The 26,769-nt window shown below is 49.1% G+C and overlaps 1 protein-coding gene across 1 annotated transcript; it reads left to right on the top strand.

The window, feature by feature from the left end:
* Positions 1–2,427: 2,427 nt before the first annotated feature.
* Positions 2,428–26,242, top strand: LOC147091968 (uncharacterized). The gene is made up of 2 exons (XM_085976967.1): positions 2,428–2,552; positions 25,133–26,242. Exon 2 carries the CDS (start codon positions 25,241–25,243, stop codon positions 26,108–26,110), a length of 870 nt encoding a protein of 289 aa, XP_085833093.1. The 5' UTR covers positions 2,428–2,552; positions 25,133–25,240; the 3' UTR covers positions 26,111–26,242.
* The last annotated feature ends 527 nt before the right edge of the window (positions 26,243–26,769 follow it).

The following is a 26,769-nucleotide window of genomic DNA, read 5'->3' on the forward strand; positions in this document are numbered from 1 at the left end:
TTTCAGACACCGGGATGAGCTGCGCGGCGTCCATTGGAGCAATGCTCGGATACATTCGGCGCATGGGCAACTAGCACAAATTTAGAAAGGGTTAGAAGATGAGATTAAATTGTTAAAGTTTATTATTCTATTTAAAAAATGAAGTGGATGATTAGCATGGGTTAGATACAGATTAAGACTCTCTCTGCACTGTCCCATTAAACACTCCCAGGACAGGTACAGCAGGGATGAGATACAGAATACAGATACAGATACAGATACAGAATACAGCACCCTCTACATTCATGGGATATGGGCGTCACTGGCAAGGCCAACATTTATTGCCCATCCCTAATTGCCCTTGAGCAGGTGGTAGTGAGCCACCTTCTTGAACCGCTACAGTCCTTGTGGTGAAGGTACTTCCACAGGGCCGTTAGGCAGGAAGTTCCAGGATTTTGACCCAGTGACGATGAAGGATCGGCGATATATTTCCAAGTCAGGATGGTGTGTGACTTGAAGGGGAACTTACAAGTGGTGGTGTTCCCATGCACCTGCTGCCCTTGTCCTTCTAAGTGGTAGAGGTCGCGGGTTTGGGAGGTGCTGCCGAAGAAGTATTGGCGAGTTGCTGCAGTGCATCTTGTAGATGGTACACACTGCAGCCACAGTGCGCCGGTGGTGCAGCAAGTGAATATTTCAGGTGGTGGCTGGGGTGCCAATCAAGTGGGCTACTTTGTCCTGGATAGTGTCGAGCTTCTTGAGTGTTGTTGGAGCTGCTCTCATCCAGGCAAGTGGAGAGTATTCTATCACACTCCTGACTTGTGCCTTGTAAATGGTGGAAAGGCTTTTGGGAGTCAGGAGGTGAGACACTTGTCCCAGGATACCCAGCCTCTGACCTTTGGAATTCTCTTCCCAAAGAGAGCTGTGGAGGTTGGTCCGATAGCAAAATACTGCAGATGTTGGTCATTGAGTGTGTTTAAGGTGGCGATAGACAGATTTTTGAACGATAAGGGAGTCAAGGGTTATGGGGAATGGGTAGGGAAGTGGAGTTGAGGCCAAGATCAGATCAGCCATGATCTTATTGAATGGTGGAGCAGGCTCGAGGGGCCAAATGACCTACTCCTGTTCCTACGTCTTCGTGAAATTGGCTTTTCCCCAATTGAGAACTTTTACTCCTGGTCTAAATGTGTCCTTTTCCAGAACTACCCTAAATTTAACTGAATTATGATTCAAACTGGGTGTCCTTGTGCACCAGTCACTGAAGGTAAGCATGCAGGTGCAGCAGGCGGTTAAGAAGGCAAATGGTATGTTGGCCTTCGTAGCGAGAGGGTTTGAGTACAGGAACAAGGATGACTTGCTGCAGTTGTACAGGGCCTTGGTGATACCACTCGTTGAGTATTGTGTGCAGTTTTGGTCGCCTTATCTGAGGAAGGATGTTCTTGCCATGGAGAGAGTGCGGTGAAGATTCACCAGACTGATACCTGGGATGGCAGGAATGACGTATGAGGAGAGATTGGGTCGACTGGGCTTATACTCGCTGGAGTTCAGAAGAATGAGAGGGGATCTCATTGAAACGTATAAAATTCTAACAGGACTACACAGACTAGATGCAGGAAGCATGTTCCCGATGGTCATGGATTCCAGAACCATAGGTCGCATAGAAATATTGAAGATAGGAGCAGGAGTAGGCCATTCGGCCCCTCGAGCCTGCTCTGCCATTCAATGAGATCATGGCTGGTCATCCAAATTCAGTACCCTGTCCCTGTCTTCTCCCCATATCCCTTGATCCCTTTAGCCTTAAGAAATATATCTAACTCCTTCTTGAATACATTTAATGAATTGGCCTCAACTGCCTTCTGTGGTAGAGAATTCCACAGGTTCACCACTCTCTGGGTGAAGAAATTCCTCCTCTTCTCTGTCCTAAATGGCTTACCCCATCCTTAGACTCAGAGATGAGGAGGAATTACTTCACCCAGAGAGTGGTGAACCTGTGGAATTCTCTACCATAGAAGGCAGCAGAGGCCAATTAATTAAATATATTCAAGATGGAGTTCTATATATATCTTAAGGCTAAAGGGATATGGGGAGAAAGCAGGGACAGGGTACTGAATTTGGATGATCAGCCATGATCTCATTGAATGGTGGAGAAGTCTCGAGGGGCTGAATGGCCTACTCCTGCTCCTATCTTCTATGTTTCTTCTTTGTTTAATCTGAAGAACACAAAAGGGGGGGAGGGACTCCCTTTAAATGTGAAGGAGGTGGGTGTCCCTTTAAATGTGGAGGGGGTGGGTGTCCCTTTAAATGTGGAGGGGGTGGGTGTCCCTTTAAATCTGGAGGGGGAGGGTGTCCCTTTAAATGTGGAGGGGGAGGGTGTCCCTTTAAATGTGGAGGGGGTGGTGTCCCTTTAAATGTGGAGAGGCGGGGCCGCGCATGCTCATTCGGCCCCCTCACCACAACACGAGGCTGCCAGTGCGCCTGCGCGGAGCCGCCGGGAGCAGACGGAACGCCGGGCCCGGGGAAGAGGCGGAATCAGCGGCCGGGTAAAGTAAAATGTTGGGGAATCGATTTAAATCGAGGTGAGGGGGGAGAGTAGAGCGGGATTATAAAGTAAAAGTCGAGAAAAACCAAACCTGAGAGTCGGGCGGGCCCAACACGGACAGCGGACGGAGCGGATTGAACCGCGCGCTGTGGCGGAGTGAGCCGGAACAAAGTGATTCTGACTGACGGGAGCGCTGACCAATAGGAAGAGGGCTGAGCTGGGAGGTCTGAACTGGGCGGCCGGGTCCTCCAACCAATGGCGACGCGGCTAGGGGGCGGGACCTTCCTCACCGGCGCTGAGGCTGGGGCCCGATTGTGACGTCAACACAAGAAGAGGATTTTTCAGCTGTGGAGGCCGGCCCGGCCTGTGACTGACAGGAGCGCTGACCAATAGGACGAGGGCGGGCCCGGGTCCTCCAACCAATAGCGGCGCGGCAAGGGGGCGGGGCCTCCTCTCCAGCTCAGGTGCGCTGGGGCCGATTGTGACGCGCTGTCCCCAGGTGAGAGCAGCTCAGTCAGCACAGAGCTGGGGCTGGAATCTGGGAGAGGGGCCACAGTCAGCACAGAGCTGGGGCTGGAATCTGGGAGAGGGGCCACAGGCAGCACAGAGCTGGGGCTGGAATCTGGGAGAGGGGCCGCAGGCAGCACAGAGCTGGGGCTGGAATCTGGGAGAGGGGCCGCAGTCAGCACAGAGCTGGGGCTGGAATCTGGGAGAGGGAAGAGAGTAGCATAAGTAAAGAAAGACTTGCATTTATATAGCGCCATTCACGACCAGCGGACGTCTCAAAGCGCTTTACAGTCAATGAAGTACTTTTTGAAGTGGAGTCACTGTTGTAATGAGGGAAATGTGGCAGCGCACAGCAAGCTGCCACAAACAGCAATGTGATAATGACCAGATAATCTGATTTTGTTATGTTGGTTGTGGGATAAATATTGGCCAGGACTCCGGGATAACTTCCCTACTCTTCTTCGAAATAGTGCCATGGGATCTTTTACATCCACCTGAGAGGGCAGACGGGGCCTCGGTTTAACGTCTCATCAGAAAGACGGCCCCTCCGACAGTGCAGCACTCCCTCAGCACTGCACTGGAGTGTCTGCCTAGCTTTATGTGCTCGAGTCTCTGGAGTGGGACTTGAACCCACAACCTTCTGACTCCGATGTGAGTGAGCTACCAACTTTTTGTTTTATGAATATACTTTATTGAACATTAAGAACATTTACAACATCTTGATAATGAGCTGCCCACTGAGCCACAGCTGACAACGTTGGTCCCTTAGAGGGAGAGACAGGAGAAATTATTATGGGCAATAAGGAAATGGCAGAAACGTTAAAACAAATATTTTGTATCTGTTTTCACAGTAGAAGACACAAAAGCATACCAAAGGTGGTGGGGAACCGAGGGTTTAATGAGGGTGAGGAACTTAATGTAAAGTACTAGAGAAACTAATGGGACTAAAAGCCGACAAATCCCCTGGACCTGACGGCCTACATCCTAGGGTTCTAAAAGAGGTGGCTGAAGAGAGAGTGGATGCATTGGTTTTGATCTTCCAAAATTCCCGAGATTCTAGAACGGTCCCAGCGGATTGGAAGGTCGCAAATGTAACACCGCTATTCAAGAAAGGAGGGAGAGAAAAAACAGGGAACGACAGGCCAGTTAGCCTGACATCAGTCGTTGGGAAAATGCTGGAATCTATTGTTACGGAAGTTGTATCAGGGCACTTAGAAAATCATAACATGGTTAGGCAGAGTCAACATGGTTTCATAAGAACATAAGAAATAGGAGCAGGAGTAGGCCAATCGGCCCCTCGAGCCTGCTCCGCCATTCAATAAGATCATGGCTGATCTGATCCTAACCGCCAATCCACTATCACAGAACCATCTCCTGAATCTAACAGAATTAGACACACGAAATAGGAGCAGGATCAGGCTACACGGCCCCTGGGCCCGCTCCGCTACCCACAGGGCCATGACCGATCCGAACCTGGACTCATGTCCAAATTCCTGCCCGCTCCCCGTAACCCTTAATTCCAGGAAACTGTCTTTCTGTTTTAAATTTATGTAATGATGTAGCTTCTACAGCTTTTTGGGGCAGCATATTCCATGGACCTACCACCCTCTGAGTGAAGTAGTTCCTCCTCATCTCAGTTTTGAAAGAGCAGCCCCTTATTCTAAGACTATGCCCCCTAGCTCTAGTTTCACCCATCATCGGTAACATCTTCCCCGCATCCACCCGATCCGACCCCTTCACAATCTTATATGTTTCAATAAGATTGCCTCTCATTCTTCTGAACTCCAATGAGTAGAGTCCCAATCTACTCAACCTTTCCTCATATGTCCATCCCCTCATCCCCGGGATTAACCGAGTGAACCTTCTTTGTACTGACTCGAGAGCAAGTATGTCATTTCTTCAGTTTGGACACCAAAACTGTACGCAGTATTCCAGGTGCGGTCTCACCAATACATTGTACAACTGAAGCAATACCTCCCTATTTTTATATTCTATCCCCCTAGCAATGAAAGCCAACATTCCATTGGCCTTCTTAATCACTTGCTGCACCTGCATACTAACCTTTTGAGTTTCGTGCACCAGGACCCCCAGATCCCTTTGTACTTCAGCACTTTCCAGTTTCTTGCCATTAAGATAATAACTTGCTCTACGATTTTTCCTGCCAAAGTGCATAACCTCACACTTTCCAGTATTGTATTCCATCTGCCAAATCTCTGCCTGCTTACTTAGCCTGTCGATGTCCCCTTGCATGTTTTTTATGTCCTCCTCAATCACTACTTTCCCTCCCGTCTTAGTATCATCTGCAAACTTTGATATGTTACACTCGGTCCCCTCCTCCAAATTGTTAATATAGAATGTAAAGAGTTGGGGACCCAGCACTGACCCCTGTGGAACACCACTAGTTACTGATTGCCAGTCTGAGAATGAATCATTTATCCCAACTCTCTGCCTTCTGTTAGATAGCCAATCCTCTATCCATGCCAGAATATTACCCCCAATCCCGTGATTTTTTATCTGAAGCAATAATCTTTTGCGTGGCACCTTGTCAAATGCCTTTTGGAAGCCTAAATACACTACGTCCACTGGTTCCCCTTTATCCACCCTATATGTTACTTCCTCAAAGAACTCCAGCAAATTTGTCAAACATGACTTCCCCTTCATAAAACCATGCTGACTTTGTCCTATTAAATTATGATTATCCAAATGTCCTGTTACTGTCTCCTTAATAATGGACTCCAAAATTTTACCTACCACAGATGTTAGGCTAACCGTTCTATAGTTTCCAGCCTTCTGTCTACTGCCCTTTTTAAATAAGGGTGTTACATTTGCAGTTTTCCAGTCTGCCGGGACCTTTGCCGAGTCCAGGGAGTTTTGGAAAATTATTACCAATGCATCCACAATCCCTACCGCCACTTCCCTCAATACCCTAGGATGTAAGCCATCAGGTCCAGGTGATTTATCCACCTTGAGTCCCATTATTTTACCGAGTACCACTTCCTTAGTGATTTTGATCGTGTTTAGCTCCTCCCCCCCCTTTAGCCCCCTGTTTGTCCAGCGTTGGGATATTCTTAGTGTCTTCTAATGTAAAGACTGATGTAAAATATTCATTCGGTGTTTTTGCCATCTCCATATTTCCCACCATTAATTTCCCGGTCTCATCTAAGGGACCAACATTTACTTTAGCCACCCTTTTTCTTTTTATATAACTATAAAAACTCTTACTATCTGTTTTTATATTTTTTGCTAATTTACTTTCATAATCTATCTTCCCTTTCTTAATCAATCTTTTTGTTATTTTTTGCTGTCTTTTAAAGTTTTCCCAATCCTCTATCCTCCCACTAGATTTGGCTACCTTATATGCCCTTGTTTTTAGTCGAATACTATCCTTAATTTCTTTACTTAGCCACGGATAGCTGCCTTTTCTTTTACACCCTTTTCTTCTCAGTGGAATATATATTTTTTGGAAGTTGTAAAATAACTCCTTGAATGTACACCACTGATCATGTATCGTCTTACCCTTTAATCTATTTTGCCAATCCACTCTACTCAATTCCGCTCTCATACCTTCATAGTCTCCTTTATTCAAGCTTAGCACGCTTGTTTGAGATCCAACCTTCTCACCCTCTAATTGAATATGGAATTCAACCATATTATGGTCACTCATTCCAAGGGGATCCTTTACTAGGACATTTTTAATTAATCCCGTCTCGTTACACAGGACCAGATCTAAGGTTGCTTGCCCCCTGGTCGGTTCAGTTACATACTGCTCAAGAAACCCATCCCTAATACACTCAATGAACTCATCCTCAAGGCTGCTCTGCCCAATTTGATTTGTCCAATTAATATGATAGTTGAAATCCCACATAATTATAGATGTTCCCTTATTACAAGCTGTGGTAAATCACTTTTATCGTTCACTATCGTTACACTATGGTTATCACTGTATATATCGTTACACTATGGTTATCACTGTTTACACTGTTGTATCACTACACAAGGTCACCTCTTGCCACGCTGTTATACTTGGGCTGACCACAGCTGACTCCGCCCATGGCTCCGCCTGCTTGCCCAGGTATAAAGGTGGTCGACTGGCTGGTATTCCTCCTTGTTGGATCCGATCACCCACGAGGGTGGGCTCTGTTATTTAGCCAATAAAAACCTATAGTTACTAACTTAACTCGTCGCTTTTCATGAACTGAATTGATAGGTATATCAATTTTATTGGCTAAATTTTGAAATGCCTACAACGGAGCAGCCAAACGACCAGTCAGACGTACAGCCTCAGCCAAACGGCCATCTACAACAGCCCCAGCAGCCAGCCTGGCTACGAGCCCTCCGGCCGCCGTACCTGGATCTAAACCCACAGGCTGCGAATTCAGCCCTCGACTTCGAACACTGGCTGAGCTGCTTCGAAGCCTACCTGGGAGAATCCGGCGTGCCTCCGGCATCCAAACTAAGAGTTCTGACCGCTCAGGTGAGCCCTAAAGTATTTGCACTCATCCGGGACATTGCCACATATGAGGACGCCCTCAACCTGCTAAAAGAACAGCATCGGAGCCCTGTAAACTCAATGTACGCCAGGCATCTCCTAAGATCCCGCTCGCAACAGCCAGGAGAGTCGGTTGATGATTTCTTACGGGCGCTGCAAATACTCGGCAGGGACTGTGACTTTAAAGCCGTAACAGCTGCAGAACATACAGATGGAAACATCCGAGATGCCTTCGTGAAAGGCCTTCGGTCAGACTACTCACGGCAAAGACTGCTGGAATCAAGGGACCTCGACCTGAAAACAGCTGCTATCCTCGCTCGCTCCTTGGAAGTGGCCCATCGGGACCTCGAGGCATACTCCAGGTACTGTGCTGCGCGACCCTGGGACTCGGGCCCGACCCCGGCCGCAATACCCCTCGCACCGCCGCCTCTGGGACCTAACACAGCGTCGGTGTCCCGGAACCGATCGGGACCGCGACCCCCGGTACCGGCTGCGACATCGGAGCCCCGCGATCGGGACGCCGGCTGCTACTTCTGTGGCCAGGCGAAACACCCGAGGGCGCGCTGCCCTGCAAGAAACGCGACCTGCTCCGACTGCCACAAGAAAGGCCACTTCGCAAAGGCCTGCAGGGGGAAAGCCACAGACGCCAGCAGTGCCTCATGCGAGTTGTGGGGGCGGCCATCTTTCATCAAGGCCACAGATGCCAGTATCCCCTCGTGTGAATCGTGGGGGTGGCCATCTTTGATCAAGGCCACCGACGCCAGCAGTGCCTCATGTGAGTTGTGGGGGCGGCCATCTTCTCCGCCATTTTATTCAACGTCGTGGGCGCCGCCATTTTGTTCACCACACTCGACCGCCACCTTGTCTCCAGACCTGACCACCGCCTCACCCGCAGACTACAGCAGCTCGCTAAGCCATACACTAGCCTCCGTCACAATTGACCAAGCTCGCCCGCATCACCTGTCCAAGTCCATGATGGACATCAAAGTAAACGGCCACGCCACGACCTGCCTGTTCGACAGCAGAAGCATGGAGAGTTTCATCCATCCAGACACGGTGAGCCACTACTCCCTCACTGTCCGGCCAATGCGCAACCGGATCTCGATGGCGTCGAGGTCCCATTCTACAGACATCAGCGGCTACTGTGTTGTGACCCTGTCGGTTAGGGGCACGGAGTATAAAAATTTTAAACTTCTCGTCCTGCCCCAGCTCTGCGCTGCTGTCCTACTAGGGCTGGATTTCCAATCCCACCTTCAAAGTGTCACTTTGGCATACGGTGGACCCCTCCCCCCACTCACAGTCTACAACCAGCAGCTTTTAAACCGCCCACCGCGTACCACCTGCGGCCTATCCACCCTCAAGGTCCCACCCCCCTCCCTGTTCGCTAACCTCACCCGCGACTGTAAACCCGTCGCTACCAAGAGCAGGCGGTACAGCGCCGGGGACAGAGCTTTTATTAGCTCCGAGGTGCAGCGACTCCTGAAGGAGGGCATCATCGAGAGAAGCAAGAGCCCCTGGCGTGCCCAGGTCGTAGTCGTTAAGACCGGCAATAAACACCGCCTGGTCATCGACTACAGCCAAACCATAAACCGGTACACCCAGCTGGACGCATACCCCCTTCCCTGCATATCTGATATGGTCAATCAGATTGCACAGTACCGGGTATTCTCTACCATCGACCTTAAGTCGGCCTATCACCAACTCCCTATCCGCCCTGAGGACCGCCAGTATACCGCCTTCGAGGCGAATGGCCGCCTCTACCACTTCCTTAGGGTTCCCTTCGGCGTCATCAACGGGGTTTCGGTCTTCCAAAGGGAGATGGACCGGATGGTTGACCAGAACGGGCTGCATGCCACGTTCCCTTATCTAGATAACGTCACCATCTGCGGCCACGACCGGCAGGACCATGATGTTAATCTGGAGAGATTCCTCCGTACGGCCCAACGGCTGAACCTCACCTACAATAAGGAGAAATGTGTGTTTAACACCTCGCGCCTTGCCATCCTCGGCTGCGTAGTAGAGAATGGAGTCATCGGCCCTGACCCCAAAAGAATGCGCCCCCTCATGGAGCTTCCCCTCCCCCACTGTCCAAAGGCGCTGAAGAGAACCCTGGGGCTCTTCGCCTACTATGCCCAATGGGTGCCCAATTATGCGGACAAAGCCAGACCCCTCATGAAGTCCACCTCCTTCCCCCTGACGGCAGAAGCATGCGCAGCCTTCTCCCTCATAAAAAATGGAGACATTGCTAAGGCCACAATGCACGCGGTGGATGAGTCTATCCCTTTCCAAGTGGAGAGCGATGCATCCGACTTCGCCCTAGCTGCAACCCTTAACCAGGCGGGGAGACCTGTGGCCTTCTTCTCAAGGACCCTACAGGGCCCTGAGATCCGACACTTTTTGGTCGAGAAGGAGGCCCAGGCGATCGTGGAGGCAGTACGACGCTGGAGGCATTACCTGGCGGGCAAACGATTTACCCTCCTCACCGACTAGCGCTCGGTCGCTTTTATGTTTAATAACAAGCTGAGGGGCAAAATCAAGAATGACAAGATCTTGAGGTGGAGAATCGAGCTCTCCACCTACGATTATGATATCTTGTACCGGCCTGGTAAACTGAACGAACCCCCAGATGCTCTATCACGAAGTACATGCGCCAACGCGCAAATTGATAGACTGCAGACCCTCCACAACGACCTCTGCCACCCCGGGGTCACCAGACTTTACCACTTCATTAAGGCCCGCAACCTGCCCTACTCCATCGAGGAGGTCAGGACCATGACCAGGAACTGCCAAACCTGTGCCGAATGCAAACCGCATTTCTTTAGGCCGGACAGAGCAAGCCTGATCAAGGCCACCCGCCCCTTCGAGCGCTTGAGCATCGATTTTAAGGGGCCCCTCCCGTCCTCTGACCGTAATGTGTACTTCCTCAACATTATTGATGAGTACTCCCGTTTCCCCTTTGCCTTCCCCTGCCCAGACATGACCAGTACCACGGTCATCAAATGCCTGAATGACCTCTTCGCCTTGTTCGGGTTCCCGAACTATATACATAGCGACCGGGGCTCATCATTCATGAGCGAGGAACTTCGCCAGTTCCTACTAGCGAGAGGTATTGCTGCAAGCAGGACCACCAGCTACAACCCCCGAGGGAACGGCCAGGTGGAAAGAGAGAATGCGACTGTCTGGAAGGCCGTTCTCTTAGCCTTAAAGTCTAAGGGCCTGCCAACCTCTCGCTGGCAGGAAGTCCTCCCGGCAGCGCTGCATTCCATCCGGTCACTGCTTTGCACTGCCATTAACGCCACCCCCCATGAACGAATGTTTGTTTTCCCCAGGAAGTCGACTACGGGAACCTCGCTACCAACATGGCTGACTTCTCCGGGGCCTGTCTTGCTGCGAAAGCATGTGAGGGCCCATAAAACGGACCCCCTGGTAGAAAGGGTGGACCTCCTGCACGCCAACCCCCAGTACGCCTATGTGGCATACCCAGACGGGCGGGAGGACAGTCTCCTTACGAGACCTCGCACCCTCGGGCACCCCTGAAACACCACCGTTACCCCCCACCACCCCCCCCCCCCCAAATCCAGCCCAGGTAGACGGCATGCCGGAACCCCACGAGCCTTCGCCGACCACGCAGACACCAGCATTAACATCGGATACTGCACCACCGCCGCCGCTGCTGCGCCGATCAGAAAGGCTTACGAGGCCTCCGGACAGACTGACATACCCGAACTGGTAGTACACTTCACTCCGCCGGACTCAAATCTAAACAAGGGGTGAATGTGGTAAACCACTTTTATCGTTCACTATCGTTACACTATGGTTATCACTGTTTATATCGTTACACTATGGTTATCACTGTTTACACTGTTGTATCACTACACAAGGTCACCTCTTGCCACGCTGTTATACCTGGGCTGACCACAGCTGACTCCGCCCATGGCTCCGCCTGCTTGCCCGGGTATAAAGGTGGTCGACTGGCTGGTATTCCTCCTTGTTGGATCCGATCACCCACGAGGGTGGCCTCTGTTATTTAGCCAATAAAAACCAATAGTTACTAACTTAACTCGTCGCTTTTCATGAACTGAATTGATAGGTATATCACAAGCCTCAACTATTTCCTGATTGATACTCCGTCCAACAGAGTTGCCACTGTTCGGAGGCCTATAGACTACGCCCACTAGTGTTTTTTTCCCCTTATTATTCCTTACCTCCACCCAAACTGTTTCATTATCCTGATCTTTTGACCCAATATCATTTCTCTGTATTAGTGATTCCTTCCTTTATTAACATAGCCACCCCACCTCCCCTTCCTTCCTGCCTGTCCTTCCTGATCGTTAAATAACCTGGTATGTTTAATTCCCAGGCATTGTCACCCTGCAGCCATGTTTCTGTAATGGCCACAAGATCATACCCATATGTAGTTATTTGTGCCATTAACTCGTCTATTTTGTTACGAATGCTACGTGCATTCAGATAGAGAACTTTCAAAGATGTTTTGTGACACTTAGTTCCTGCTTTTGCCCTTTTTATTACTTTACCTTTTACTCCATACCTTCTGCCCCTTCCTGACACGCTCTGGTTTTTAATTTCCCCACTGCTACCTAAGTCTATTACCTTCTCTGTTGTCATTTTTATTATTTGCGCTCTAGGAACCACCCCCCCACTAGTTAGTTTAAAACCCTCTCTACAGCCCTAGTTATATGAAAGGGAAATCGTGTTTGACAAATTTATTAGAGTTATTTGAGGATGTAACTAGCAGGGTATATAAAGGGGAACCAGTGGATGTAGTATATTTGGATTTCCAAAAGGCATTCGACAAGGTGCCACATAAAATATTATTACACAAGATTAGGGCTCACGGGGTTGGGGGTAATATAGTAGCATGGATAGAGGATTGGTTAACAGGCAGAAAACAGAGAGTAGGGATAAACGGACCTTTGTCAGGTTGGCAGGCTGTAACTAGTGGGGTGCCGCAAGGATCAGTGTTGGGGCCTCAGCTATTTACAATCTACATTATTTACAGCTACTTGTAGGAAAATCCGCATCGGAGCAATGGGAGGCTTTCAGAAGGGAGATTGAGATCATACAATGGCAACATGTTCCCGTAAAGGTCAAGGGTGGTTCCAAAAACCACAGGGAACCTTGGATGTCAGGGGATATACGAGAATGGATTAGGAAAAAAAGGAGGGCTTTTGGCAGATACAAAAGGCTAAAGACGGAGGAAGCCCTAGAGGAGTGCAAAAAGTGCAGGGAGATACTTAAAAAAGAAATTAGGAGATCAAGGAGGGGCCATGAAATAACACTGGCGAGCAAAATAAAGGAAAATCCTAAGATGTTTTATAAGTATATTAAGGGTAAGAGGATAACTAGGGAAAAAATAGGGCCCATTAGGGACAAAAGTGGCAATCTGTGTGTGGAGCCGGAAGATGTAGGAGGGGTTCTAAATGAATTTTTTGCATCTGTTTTCACTATGGAGAAGGACGATGTAGACATAGAAATAGGGCGGGGGGACTGTGATATGCTCGAACATATTAACATCGAGAGGGAGGAGGGTATTGGCGGTTTTAGCTGGCCTAAAAATGGATAAATCACCAGGCCCGGATGAAATGTATCCCAGGCTGCTGTGTGAGGCAAAGGAAGAGATTGCGGGGGCTCTAACACATATATTCAGGACCTCTCTGGCCACAGGGGATGTGCCAGAGGACTGGAGAACCGCTAATGTAGTACCATTATTCAAGAAGGGAAGTAGGGAAAAACCGGGGAACTACAGGCCAGTGAGCCTAACATCAGTGGTAGGAAAATTATTGGAAAAAATTCTGAGGGACAAAATTTGTCTCCACTTGGAGAGGCAAGGATTAATCAGGGATAGTCAACATGGCTTTGTCAAGGGAAGATCATGTCTGACTAATTTGATTGAATTTTTTGAGGGGGTGACTAGGTGTGTGGATGAGGGTAACGCAGTGGATGTGGTATACATGGATTTCAGTAAGGCCTTCGATAAAGTCCCGCACAGGAGACTGGTCAAGAAGGTAAGAGCCCATGGAATCCAGGGTGCCTTGGCACATTGGATACAAAACTGGCTTAGTGGCAGAAGGCAGAGGGTGATGGTCGAAGGTTGTTTTTGTGACTGGAAGCCTGTGGCCAGTGGGGTACCACAGGGATCGGTGCTGGGTCCCTTGCTGTTTGTGGTCTACATTAATGACTTGGATATGAATGTAAAAGGTATGATCAGTAAGTTCGCGGATGATACAAAAATTGGTAGGGTGGTAAATAGCGAGGAGGGTAGCCTCAGTCTGCAGGACGATATAGATGGGCTGGTCAGATGGGCGGAACAGTGGCAAATGGAATTTAACCCGGAAAAGTGCGAGGTGATGCACTTTGGGGGGACTAACAAGGCAAGGGAATACACAATGAATGTTAAGACCCTAGGCAAGACGGAGGGTCAAAGGGATCTGGGTGTGCAAGTACACAGATCCCTGAAGGTGGCGGAACAGGTGGATAAGGTGGTTAAAAAAGGCATATGGGATACTTGCCTTCATTAGCCGAGGCATTGAATATAAGAGCAAGGAGGTTATGATGGAGCTGTATAAAACACTGGTTAGGCCACAGCTGGAATACTGTGTGCAGTTCTGGTCGCCACACTACAGGAAGGATGTGATCGCGTTGGAGAGGGTGCAGAGGAGGTTCACCAGGATGTTGCCAGGGCTGGAGCGCTTCAGCTATGAAGAGAGACTGGGCAGATTGGGTTTGTTTTCCTTGGAGCAGAGGAGGCTGAGGGGGGACATGATTGAGGTATACAAAATTATGAGGGGCATAGATAGGATGGATGCTGAGGAGCTTTTTCCCTTAGTAGAGGGGTCAATAACTAGGGAGCATAGATTCAAGGTAAAGGGCGGGAGGTTTAGAGGGGATTTGAGAAAGAACTTTTTCACCCAGAGGGTGGTTGGAGTCTGGAACTCACTGCCTGAAAGGATTGTGGAGGCAGGAACCCTCACAACATTTAAGAAGCATTTGGATGAGCACTTGAAATGCCACAGCATACAAGGCTACGGACCAAATGCTGGAATATGGGATTAGATTAGACAGGGCTTGATGGCCGGCGCGGACACGATGGGCCGAAGGGCCTCTATCCGTGCTGTATAACTCTGACTCTCTATGACTCTAATGACCTAGATGAAGGGACCGAGTGTAATGTATCCAAGTTTGCTGATGATACAAAGCTAGGTGGGACAGTAAGCTGTGAGGAGAACACAAAGACTCTGCAAAGGGATATAGATAGACTCAGTGAGTGGGCAGTAAGGTGGCAGATGGAGTGTAATGTGGGGAAATGTGAGGTTATTCACTTTGGTAGGAAGAATAGAAAAACAGAATATTTTTTAAATGGTGAGAAACTTTCAAATGTTGGTGTTCAGAGAGATTTGGGTGTCCTCGTGCAAGAAACACAGAAAGCTAGCGTGCAGGTACAGCAAGCAATAAGGAAGGCAAGTGGCATGTTGGCCTTTATTGCAAGGGGGTTGGAGTATAAGAGTAAGGAAGTCTTGCTCCAATTGTACAGGGCCTTGGTGAGACCACACCTGGAGTACTGGGCACAGTTTTGGTCTCCTTATCTAAGGAAGGATATACTTGCCTTGGAGGCGGTGCAACGAAGGTTCACTAGATTGATTCCTGGGATGAGAGGGCTGTCCGATGATGAGAGATTGTGTAGAATGTGCCGATACTCTCTGGAGTTTAGAAGAATGAGAGGTGATCTCATTGAAACATACAAGATTCTGAAGGGGATTGACAGTGTAGATGCTGCGAGGTTGTTTCCCTTGGCTGGAGTGTCTAGAACTAGGGGGCACAGTCTCAGGATAAGGGGTCAGCCATTTAAGACTGAGATGAGGAGGAATTTCTTCACTCAGAGGGTTGTGAATCTTTGTAATTCTCTGCCCCAGAGGGCTGTGAATGCTGAGTCTTTGAGTATATTCAAGGCTGAGATCGATAGATTGTTGGACTCTAGGGGAATCATGGGATATGGAGATCGATGATCAGCCATGATCTTATTGAATGGTGGAGCAAGCTCGAGGGGCCAAATGGCCCACTCCTGCTAATTGGCTAAGGGAGAGGAGGCAGTGAGCTGTGCTGAGGGATGTTTTTCTGACTGGAGGGAAGTATGCAGTGGGTTCCCCCAGGGGTCGGGATTAGGACCATTGCTTTTCTTGTTATATATATAACTGACCTGGACTTGGGTATAGGTGTACAATTTTGAAGTTTGCAGATGATACAAAACTTGGCAACGTAGTAAATAGTGAGCATAGTAGTAGCAGACTTCAGGAGGACAGAGACAGACTGTGAAATAAGCAGACACAAGGCAGATGAAATTAAATGAGGATAAGTGTGAAGTGATGCACTTTGGGAGAAACAACAGGGAGAGGCTGTATAATCTAAATGGGACTATTTTGAGGGGGTGCAAGAGCAGAGGGACCTGGGGGTCCATATTCACAAATCTTTGAAAGTGCCACGGCAAGTTGGTGAGGCGGTTCAGAAAGCGTATGGGATACTTGGCTTTGTAAATAGGGCCATTGAATACAAAAACAAGGAAGTTACACTAAACCTTTACAAATCACTAGTGAGAAACATAGGACAGGAGGAGGCCATTCAGCCCTTTGAGCCTGTTCCGCCTTTCAATGAGATCATGGCTGATCTGCGACCTAACTCCATACACCCGCCTTTGGCCCATATCCCTTAATACCTTTGGGTAACAAAAACCTATCAATCTCAGATTGAAAATTAACAATTGATCGAGCATCAATTGCTGTTTGCGGAAGAGAGTTCCAAACTTCTACCACCCTTTGTGTGTAGAAGTGTTTCCTAATTTCACTCCTGAAAGGTCTGGTTCTAATTTTTAGACTATGCCCCCAGTCCTAGAATCCCCAACCAGCAGAAATAGTTTCTCTCTATCTACCCTATCTGTTCCCCTTAATATCCTGAAAACTTCGATCAGGTCACACCTTAATTTTCTAAATTCCAGGGAATACACCCCTAATTTATATAATCTCTCCCCGTAACTTAACCCTTGAAGTCCGGGCATCATTCTGGTAAACCTACGCTGCACTCCCTCCAAGGCCAATATATCCTTCCTAAGGTGTGGTGCCCAGAACTGCTCACAGTGCTCCAGGTGTGGTCTAACCAGGGTGTTGTACAGCTGCAGGGTTTTGGCCTCAGCTGGAGTCTTGGGTACAGTTCTGGGCACCACACTTTAGGAAGGATGTCAAGGCCTTGGAGAGGGTGCAGAGGAGGTTGACCAGGATGGTACCAGGGATGAGGGACTTCAGTTATGTGGAGAGATTGGAGAAGCTGGGATTGTTCCCCTTAGAGCAGAGAAGGTTAAGAGGAGACCTAATAGAGGGGTTCAAAATGATGAGGGGTTTTGATCGAGCACGTAGGGAGAAACTGTTCACTCTGGCAAGTGGGTCGGTAACCAAAGGTCACAGATTTAAAATAGTTGCTAAAAGAACTAGAGGGGAATGAGGAGAATTGTTTTCACACAGAGGGTTGTTAAGATCTGGAACGCACCATCTGAAAGGATGCTGGAATCAGGTTCCACAGGAACTTTCAAACAGTAATTGGACATGTCCTTGAAGAGGACTAGTTTGCAGAGTTCTGGGGATAAAGCCGGGGTTTGGGACTAAATTGGACAGCTCTTTCAAAGAGCCGGCACAGGCTCGATGGGCTGAATCACCTCCTTCTGTGCTGTTAGATTCTATGATCAGTGTGAACACGCTGGTGTCTCTTAAGGCTCTTCGAGCTTTTATTGCTCTTCCCACAAGTCAGAACATTTAAAGGGTCTCTCGTCAGTGTGAACAAGCTGATGTGACAGGAGGGTGGATGACTGAGCGAATCCCTTCCCACACACGGATCAGGTGAACGGTCTCTCCCCAGTGTGCAGGTGTTGGTGTCTCTTCAGCTCCCCAGGGCTTTTAAAGCTCTTCCCACAGTCAGAACATTTAAAGGTTCTCATCAGTGTGAACTCGCTGTTGTGTCTGCAGGGTGGATAACTGAGTGAATCCCTTCCCACACACGAAGCAGGTGAACGGCCTCTCCCCAGTGTGAACTCGCTTGTGTTGCTTGAGCTCCTGGGGGATTTTAAAGCTCTTCCCACAGTCAGAACCTGTAAATGGCCTCTCATCAGTGTGAACAAGCTGGTGTCGCTTCAGATGCCCGGGGCTTTTAAAGCTCTTCCCACAGTCAGGACATTAAAATGGTCTCTGCCCAGTGTGAACTCGCTGGTGTGTTTGCAGGTGGGAAGAACAAACAAATCCCTTTCCACACACGGAGCAGGTGAATGGACTGTCCCTGGTGTGACTGCGCCGTTGAACTTCCAATGCAGACGGGGAACTGACTCCCTTCCCACTGTCCCCACCTTTACCCAGTTTCTCCCCGGTGTGACGGTGCACGTGTCCCACCAGGTCAGGCGATCGGCTGAATCTGTGTCTACACACTGAACATGTGTGCGGTTTGTCATCGCTGCTTTCTCCTTCCATGTGCAAAGGCCGATGATATTCAGGTCCTGATGAATCGAGTGACTCTGTCAGATTTTGACGTGATGTTTGGTCTGAGCTTCCCGCCTGTAACTGCTCCACTTCTATAACCCTGTAAATCGAGTTCAGAAAAGGATCAGAGGCAAACTGTTGTTTAATTTTCCCCTTTCCGAACCTAGGGGCAGTGAAGCTGATTTTCAGGCCCCAGCTGCTGCACAGGTTGGTTGAAAGGATCAGCAGTAATGGCGGCTGTAATACCCACAAGCCCCCGGCACTGCAGAAAGCGTTCTGTTGACTCTGAGTCCCGCGCATGTGCTCATGGCCCCCACGCTCTCCCTCCTGCTCCACAATCGCCCATCCCGATCGGTCCGCAATGCGCATGCTCAGCGCACAAAACCCCGCGGTTGGAACATCGGGCACGCATGCGGAGCCGCAACATCTGGTATGCATGCGCGGCTCAGGTGGGGGCGAGTCGGTGTTTCGCCTCAGCCGCCAGGGAGGTGCGCATGCGCAGGGCGACCCAACATTCTTCCCATCAGCAATCACTCCCTCGTTTCTTTAATAAAAACAGAAAATGCTGGAAAAACTCAGCACGTCAGGCAGCATCTGTGGAGAGAGAAACAGAGGTAACGTTTCAGGTCGATGACCTTTCGTCAGAACTGCTTCGTCTTTAGTGTCAGCTGTGGCTCAGGTGGTAGCACTCTCGCCTCTGAGTCAGAAAGTTGTGGGTTCAAGTCCCACTCCAGAGATTTGAGCACAAAAATCTACGCTGGCACTGCAGTGCAGTACTGAGGGAGTGCGGCACTGTCAGAGGTGGCATCTTTCAGATGAGACGTTAAACTGAGGCCCCGTCTGCTCCCGCAGGTGGACGTCAATGATCCTATGGCACTATTTCAAGAAAGAAAGGCTTGCGTTTATATAGTGCCTTTCATGACCACCAGACGTCTTGAAGTGCTTTACAACCAATGAAGTACTTTTGGAGTGTAGTCGCTGTTGTAATGTGGGAAAGAGCAGGGAAATTATCCCCGGTGTCCAAGTCAATGTTTATCCCTCAATCAATGTAAGAAAATGATAGATTATCTGGTCATCACATTGCTGTTTGTGGGAGCTTGTGCGCTAATTGGCTGCCGCGTTTCCTACATTACAACAGTGACAGCACTTCATTGGCTGTAAAGCACTTTGGGATGTCCGGTGGTGGTGAAAGGCGCTACAGAAATGCAAGTGTTTCTTTCTTCACTAGTCTCACCAGCGACCTCTTCTGGCTGTTGGTTGATTGACAGCCAAGAGTCCACGCATGCGCACAGGGAGCGGCGGTTTGGGCCGAGTCCGGCACAGCGACCCCTCCCGGTCACCAAGGGTAATAACCGCGCATGCCCAGAGGACACCAACCCCCTCCCCCACTCGGAGCTGCGCCTGCGCACTCGGATCCTGCCGGACGGAGTCGGCGCGGGCCATTCCAGGGAAAGGCCTTGGTGTCAGTTCCAGAGTCGCGATCGGTGACGCAAAGTGAGTTTTCTCCGCTCCGATTGGGTGGAGAATCGCGCGGGGTAGGGGGGAGGGGTGGATCAGGAGAGAATAAAGAGAAATAGAAAAACCTGAGAGTCCGCGAGGCCCCGGACCGAGCGCCATCAGTTGGACGGAGCACGTGATCTCCTCGGGGACACGTGACCCGGGATTGACGGGAGCTTCTGACCAATAGGGAACGAGCGGGGCTGGAAGAGCGTTCCGGTGGCGGGTCCTCCAACCAATCGGTGAGCCCGAGGGGCGGGACTAGCGCCGGCTGATAGTCTGATCCGCAGGGCAGCGAGTTTCTCCAGTCCCTTGTTCAGGGCCCGGGGCCAGGGGAGGCTGTGGGCCTTTATTCCCCTCATTGGACACAAGGCTCTTTGGCTCACAACACACTGGCTCAGGTTTTAATAGAGACTTTTTAAATTCATCAATAAAAGCAGATAAACCTCGTGCTTCTGTGGAACAAACTCTAATATTTTATAAAATCATAGAATGGTTACAGCACAGAAGGAGGCCATTCGGCCCATCGAGCCCATGCCGGCTCTCTGCAAGACCACTTCAGCTAGTCCCACTCCCCGCCCTTTCCCCGTAAACCTGCAAATTTCTTTCCTTCAGGTACTCGAGGGGCCGAATGGCCAACTCCTGCTCCTATCTTCTATGTATCTATTATCCGAGGCACAGGTAGGCCCCACAGCGGCGGTGGCGGCGGACCTGTGAGGAGCGGCGGTGCTGATATAAAGTGAGGTGGTGGAGCAGGTAGGCCCCACAGCAGCGGACCTGTGAGGAGCGGCGGCGGTGATATAAAGAGTGAGGCGGCGGAGTTTATAGGGTGTCTGTAATTCTTGTGACACTTCCTGTGTCCCTGATAACCATGTGTGCGGGAAGTGTATTCAGCTGCAGCCTCTGACAGAACACATTGCAGCACTGGAGCTGCGAGTGGATACATACTGGAGCATTCACAATGCTGAGGACATCGTGGATAGCACGTTTAGGGAGTTGGTCACACCGCAGGTAAAGGCTGCACAGGCAGGAAGAGAATGATTGACCACCAAGCAGAGTAGTAGGCGCAGGCAGGTAGTGCAGGGGTCCCCTGTGACCATCCCCTTCTCAAACAGATATACCACTTTGGATATTGTTGCGGAAGATGGCTTATCAGGGGAAGGCAGCAGCAGCCAACTTCCTGGCACCATGGGTGGTTCTGCTGCACAGGACGGGAGGATAAAGAGTGGGAGAGCTGTAGTAATAAGGGATTCTATTGTAAGGGGAATAGATAGGCGTTTCTGCGGCCATAAACGTGACTCCAGGATGGTATGTTGCCTTCCTGGTGCAAGGGTCAAGGATGTCTCAGAGCAGCTGCAGAACATTTTGGAAGGGGAGGGTGAACAGCCAATTGTTGTGGTGCATGTAGGTACCAACGATATAGGTAAAAAAACGGGATGAGGTCCTAAAAGCTGAATATAGGGGGTTAGGAGGTAAATTAAAAAATAGGACCTCCAAGGTAGTAATCTCAGGATTGCTACCAGTGCCACGTGCTAGTCAGAGTAGAAATAGAAGGATATTTCAGATGACTACGTGGCTAGAGGAATGGTGCAAGGGGGAGGGATTCAAATTCCTGGGACATTGGAACCGGTTCTGGGGGAGGTGGGGCTAGTACAAACTGGACGGTTTGCACCTGGGCAGGACCGGGACCGATGTCCTAGGGGGAGTGTTTGCTAGTGCTCTGGGGGAGGGTTTAAACTAAAATGGCAGGGGGTTGGGAACCTGAGCAAGGAGACAGAGGAAAGGGAAACAAGGATAGAAGCAAAAGACAGGAAGGAGAAAAACAAAGGTGGCGGTCAGAGAAATCATGGGTTTAAATCAAACATAGCCACAGTAAATAATAATTCTAAAAGGTGTAAGAGTGTTAAAAAAACAAGCCTGAAGGCCTTGTGTCTTAATGCGAGGAGCATTCGTAATAAGGTGGATGAATTAGTTGCGCAAATAGAGGGAAACGGATATGATCTGATTGGGATTCCGGAAACATGGCTCCAGGGTGACCAAGGCTGGGAACTCAGCATCCAGGGGTATTCAATATTCAGGAAAGATAGGCAAAAAGGAAAGGGAGGTGGGGTACCATTGCTTTTTAAAGAGGAGATTAACACAATTGAAAGGAAGGATATTGGCTGTGATGATGTGGAATCTGTATGGGTAGAGCTGAGAAATACCAAGGGGCAGAAAACGTTAGTGGGAGTGTTATACAGACCGCCAAACAGTAATGCGGAGGTTGGGGATGGCATTAAATGGGAAATTAGAGACGCGTGCAATAAGGGCACAGCAGTTATCATGGGTGACTTTAATCTACATATAGATTGGGCTAATCAAATTAGTAACCATATACTGTGGAGGAGGAATTCCTGGATGGTTTCCTGGACCAATATGTCGAGGAACCAACTCGAGATCAGGCCATCTTAGACTGGGTATTATGTAATGAGAAAGGATTAATTAGCAATCTTGTTGTGCGAGGCCCCTTGAGTCAGAGCGATCATAATATGATAGAATTCTTCATTAAGATGGAGAGTGAAGTAGTTGACTCAGAGACTAGGGTCCTGAATTTAAATAAAGCAAACTACAATGGTATGAGGCGCGAGTTGGGTAGGATTGATTGGGGAATGTTACTCAGGGTTGATGGTGGATAGGCAATGGCAAACATTCAAAGATCGCATGGATGAACGACAGAATTTGTTCATCCCTGTTTCGCATAAAAATAAAACAAAAAATGTGACTCAACTGTGGCTAACAAGGGAAATTAGGGATAGCATAAGATCCAAGGAGAGGAGATATAAATTGGCCAGAAAAAGTAGTAAAGCTGAGGATTGGGAGCAGTTTAGGATTCAGCAAAGGAGGACAAAGGGATTAATTAAGAGGGGGCAAATAGAGTATGTTAGTAAGCTTTCAGGGAACATAAAAACTAACTAGATATGTGAAGAGAAAGAGATTGGTGAAGTCAAGCATAGGTCCCTTGCAGTCAGAATCAGGGGAATTTATAATGGGGAACAAAGAAATGGCTGGCCTATTGAATACATACTTTGGTTCTGTCTTCACAAAGGAGGACACAAATAACCTCCCAGAGATGTTGGAGTAACATAGGGTCTAATGAGAGGGAGGAACTGAAAGAAATCAGTATTTGTAGGGAAATGGTGTTAGGGAAATTGACGGGATTGAAGACCGATAAATCCCCAGGGCCTGATAATCGACATCCTAGGGTACTTAAGGAAGTAGCCCTAGAAATAGTAGATGCATTGCTGGTCATCTTCCAAAATTCGATAGACTCTGGAACAGTTCCCATGGGTTGGAGGGTAGCTAATATTACCCCACTATTCAAAAAAGGTGGTAGAGAGAAAACGGGGAATTATATCGGTAGTGGGGAAAATGCTAGAGTCCATTATAAAAGATGTAATAGCAGAGCACTTGGAAAACAGTGACGGGATCGGACAAAGTCAACATGGATTTACAAAAGGTAAATCATGTTTAACTAATCTACTGGAATTTTTTGAGGATGTAACTGGTAGAATAGATAAGGGAGAACCAGTGAATGTGGTGAATTTGGACTTTCAGAAGGCTTTCGATAAGGTACCCTATAAGAGATTAGCGTGTAAAGTTAAGGCACATGGGATTGGGGGCAAGGTATTGACTTGGATAGAGAACTGGTTGGCAGACAGGAAGCAAAGAGTTGGAATAAACGGGTCTTTTTCCGAGTGGCAGGCAGTGACTAGTGGGGTACCGCACGGATTGGTCCTAGGACCCCAGCTATTCACAATATATATAAATGATCTAGACGAGGGAACTAGATGTAACATCTCCAAGTTTGCAGACGACACAAAGCAGGGTGGGCGTGTGTGAGGAGGATGCCGAAAAACTCCAGTATGATTTGGACAGGTTGGGTGATTAGGCAGAAGCATGGCAGATGCAGTATAATGTGGATAAATGCGAGGTTATCCACTTTGGTGGCAAAAACAGGAAGGCATATTATCTGAATAGCAATAGATTGGGAGAAGGGGAAGTGCAACGAGACCTGGGTGTCCTTGTGCACCAGTCGCTGAAGGTAAGCATGCAGGTGCAGCAGGTGGTTAAGAAGGCAAATGGTATGTTGGCCTTCATAGCGAGAGGGTTTGAGTACAGGAACAAAGATGTCTTGCTGCAGTTGTACAGGGCCTTGGTGAGACCACATCGTGAGTATTGTGTGCAGTTTTGTTTGCCTTATTTGAGGAAGGATGTTCTTGCCGTGGAAGGAGTTCAATGAAGATTCACCAGGCTGATACCTGGGATGGCAGGAATGACGTATGAGGAGAGATTGGGGCTGTACTCACTGGAGTTTAGAAGAATGAGGGGATCTCATTGAAACTTATAAAAATCTGACAGGACTGGACAGACTAGATGCAGGATGGATGTTGCCGATGGTCGGGGAGTCCAGAAGTAGGGGTCACAGTCTAAGGATACGGAGTAAGCCATTTAGGACAGAAATGAGGAGGAATTTCTTCACCCAGAGTGGAGAACCTGTGGAATTCTGTACCACAGAAGGCAGTAGAGGCCAATACATTAAGTATATTCAAGAAGGAGTTGGATATATTTCTTACAGCTAAAGGGATCAAGGGGTATGGGGAGAAAGCAGGGACCGGGTACTGAATTTTGATGATCAGCCATGATCGCATTGAATGGCGGAGCAGGCTAGAGGGGTCGAATGGCCTACTCCTGCTCCTATCTTCTATGTTTCTATGTTTCAGTTTGAGATGGAGGAGAAGCTGCCGGGTTTAACCCCCAGTACTTCTGAGCCCAGGAGGGCCCAAAAATTTCCAATGTGAGACTGTCAAGGGAGGTGGATTCTAGGGGAGATTAGGTTGTTACACAGACACTGTCCGTACAATGTAAAAGAGTATTGTTTTAGGAACAAGTATTTCTGCACAGGCTTTTAATCCAGTTTACATCTACAGATTTGTTTTAATTCATTCTTGGGATGAGGGCGTAGCTCGCAAGAGCAGCAAATATTGCCAATCCCCAGTTTCCCATTGAGAAGGGGGTGGTGAGTCACCTTCTTGAACTACTGCAGTCCGTGTGGTGATGGTATTCCCACAACGTTGTTCGGTAAGGAGTTCCAGGATTATGACCCAGCAACGATGAATATATCTGAGTCAGGATGATGTGTGACTTGGAGGGGAACTTGGATGTGATGGTGCTCCCATACAACAGCTGCCCTTGTCCTTCTAGGTGGTGGACGTTGTGGGTTTTGGAGGTTTTATCAAAGTTCTGGTCGAGTTGCAGATGTATAAATTTCCTTTCCTTCGCCCCCTCCCCTTCCCCCTCCCACCCCTCTCTCTCTCTCTCTCTCTCCTCCCATAGAGGCCAGAGTCTTGTGTAGGCCCAGACCAGGTGGCAGATTCCCTTCCCTGAAGGACAGTAGTGAACCAGTTGGGTTTTTATGGCAATCCGGCAGCTTTCATGGTCACTTTTTTCTAGTGCCGGCCCCACAAATGACCAGATTCACTGAGCTCAATTTCACAACCTGCCTTTGTTTTCTTGTGGGTTGTCTCTCACGCTCCCTGTTTTAAATTAATTTTACAGGGAACTGGAAGGGGAGGATTTACAGACGGTAAGCTCAAACCAAACATCACTTCAAGATCTGACAGAGTCACTCGACTCATCGGATCTGAATACCACCGGCCTCTGAACATGGAAGCAAAAAGCACCGTTCACAGCGGGGAGAAACCATACACGTGTTCTGTGTGTGGACGAAGCTTCAGCCAACCCTCTGACCTATCGAGACACAAGCGCATTCACACAGGGGAGAGGCCGTTCACCTGCTCTGAGTGTGGGAAGGGATTCACTCAGTCATCCCACCTACTGACACACAAGCAAGTTCACACTGGAGAGAGGCCATTCACCTGCTCTGAGTGTGGGAAGGGATTCACTCGGTTATCCACCCTGCTGACACACCAGCGAGTTCACACTGGGGAGAGACCGTTCACCTGCTCTGAGTGTGGGAAGGGATTCACTGATTCATCCAACCTGCTGAGACACCAGCGAGTTCACACTGGGGAGAGACCGTTCACCTGCTCTGAGTGTGGGAAGGGATTCACTGAGTCATCCACCCTGCTGAGACACCAGCGAGTTCACTCTGACGAGAGACCTTTTAACTGCTCGGACTGTGGGATGTGCTTTAAAAGTTCCGGGGATCTGATACGCCATCAACGTGTTCACACTGGGGAAAGACCATTCATGTGCACGCACTGTGGGACTGGGTTCAGGCTGTCATCTGAGCTCACTGTACACCAGCGCACTCACACTGGGGAGAGGCCGCTCACCTGCCCTGAGTGTGGGAAGAGATTCCCTTGTTCATCCACCCTGCTGAGACACAAGCGCATTCACACTGGGGAGAGACCGTTCACCTGCTCGGAGTGTGGGAAGAGATTCACTCAGTCATCCAACCTGCTGAAACACCAGCGAGTTCACACTGGGGAGAGGCCGTTCACCTGCTCGGAGTGTGGGAAGGGATTTACTCAGTCATCCATCCTGCTGAGACACCAGCGAGTTCACAACTGACTGCAGGGGTTGGACTCTGTTGTTGCTGCTGTTAATCACATCCAGGACTGAACCATGTTCATTCTGACAGTTGGGGTTTGTTTCTGCTGATGTTAATAACCCCTATAACTGGGCTGGAGTTTAATATTTTGGATAGATGTCAAATAAATCAACTTTGTTTTAAACACATTGTTGTAGATTTTTGTCTTTCCCACCTGAGTGTTTAGCATCACTTGGCTTGAGCTCAGAAAGGACAATCTTGGGAAGGATCGTACGGCGGGAACAGAACTCTAGCCTGGACACAGTCCTTCAGGGCCACACTGAGAGGGGCAAACGGCAGTTTGGTCTTTCTCATCTCTCTTCACTGACAGCAAAGTCCCCATGAGGGTTAATCTCGAGACGTGTGAGAAATGTGTCCCAGCCGCTCTCTGCCATGGTTCAGAGCTCCTAGGCACGGAACAGAAGGCTCCTTTAGGAATGTACCCCAGTCCCTTTTTTTTAATGGCCTTTTTAACCTGTGTTGCTACTTTTAGTGATTTGTGTATCTGTATCCCTGGATCCCTCTGCTCCTCCAGCCCATTTAGCACTGCGCACACCGGGGTCCTGCTGGACCACCGGGGAGCGGGATGTCGGATCAAGAGGAGCGCCGGGCTGAGCGATCGCGGCCGACACCCCGAAGA

Source organism: Somniosus microcephalus, unplaced genomic scaffold (genome assembly GCF_052327205.1).
Source record: "Somniosus microcephalus isolate GS21.2 unplaced genomic scaffold, FLI_Smic_1.0 unresolved_chr3, whole genome shotgun sequence".
In the NCBI taxonomy this organism is placed as follows: Eukaryota; Metazoa; Chordata; class Chondrichthyes; order Squaliformes; family Somniosidae; genus Somniosus; species Somniosus microcephalus.

Excerpts from the sequence above, each read along its gene's own strand:
- LOC147091968 (XM_085976967.1), top strand. The coding sequence starts at position 25,241 with ATGGAAGCAAAAAGCACCGTTCACAGCGGGGAGAAACCATACACGTGT.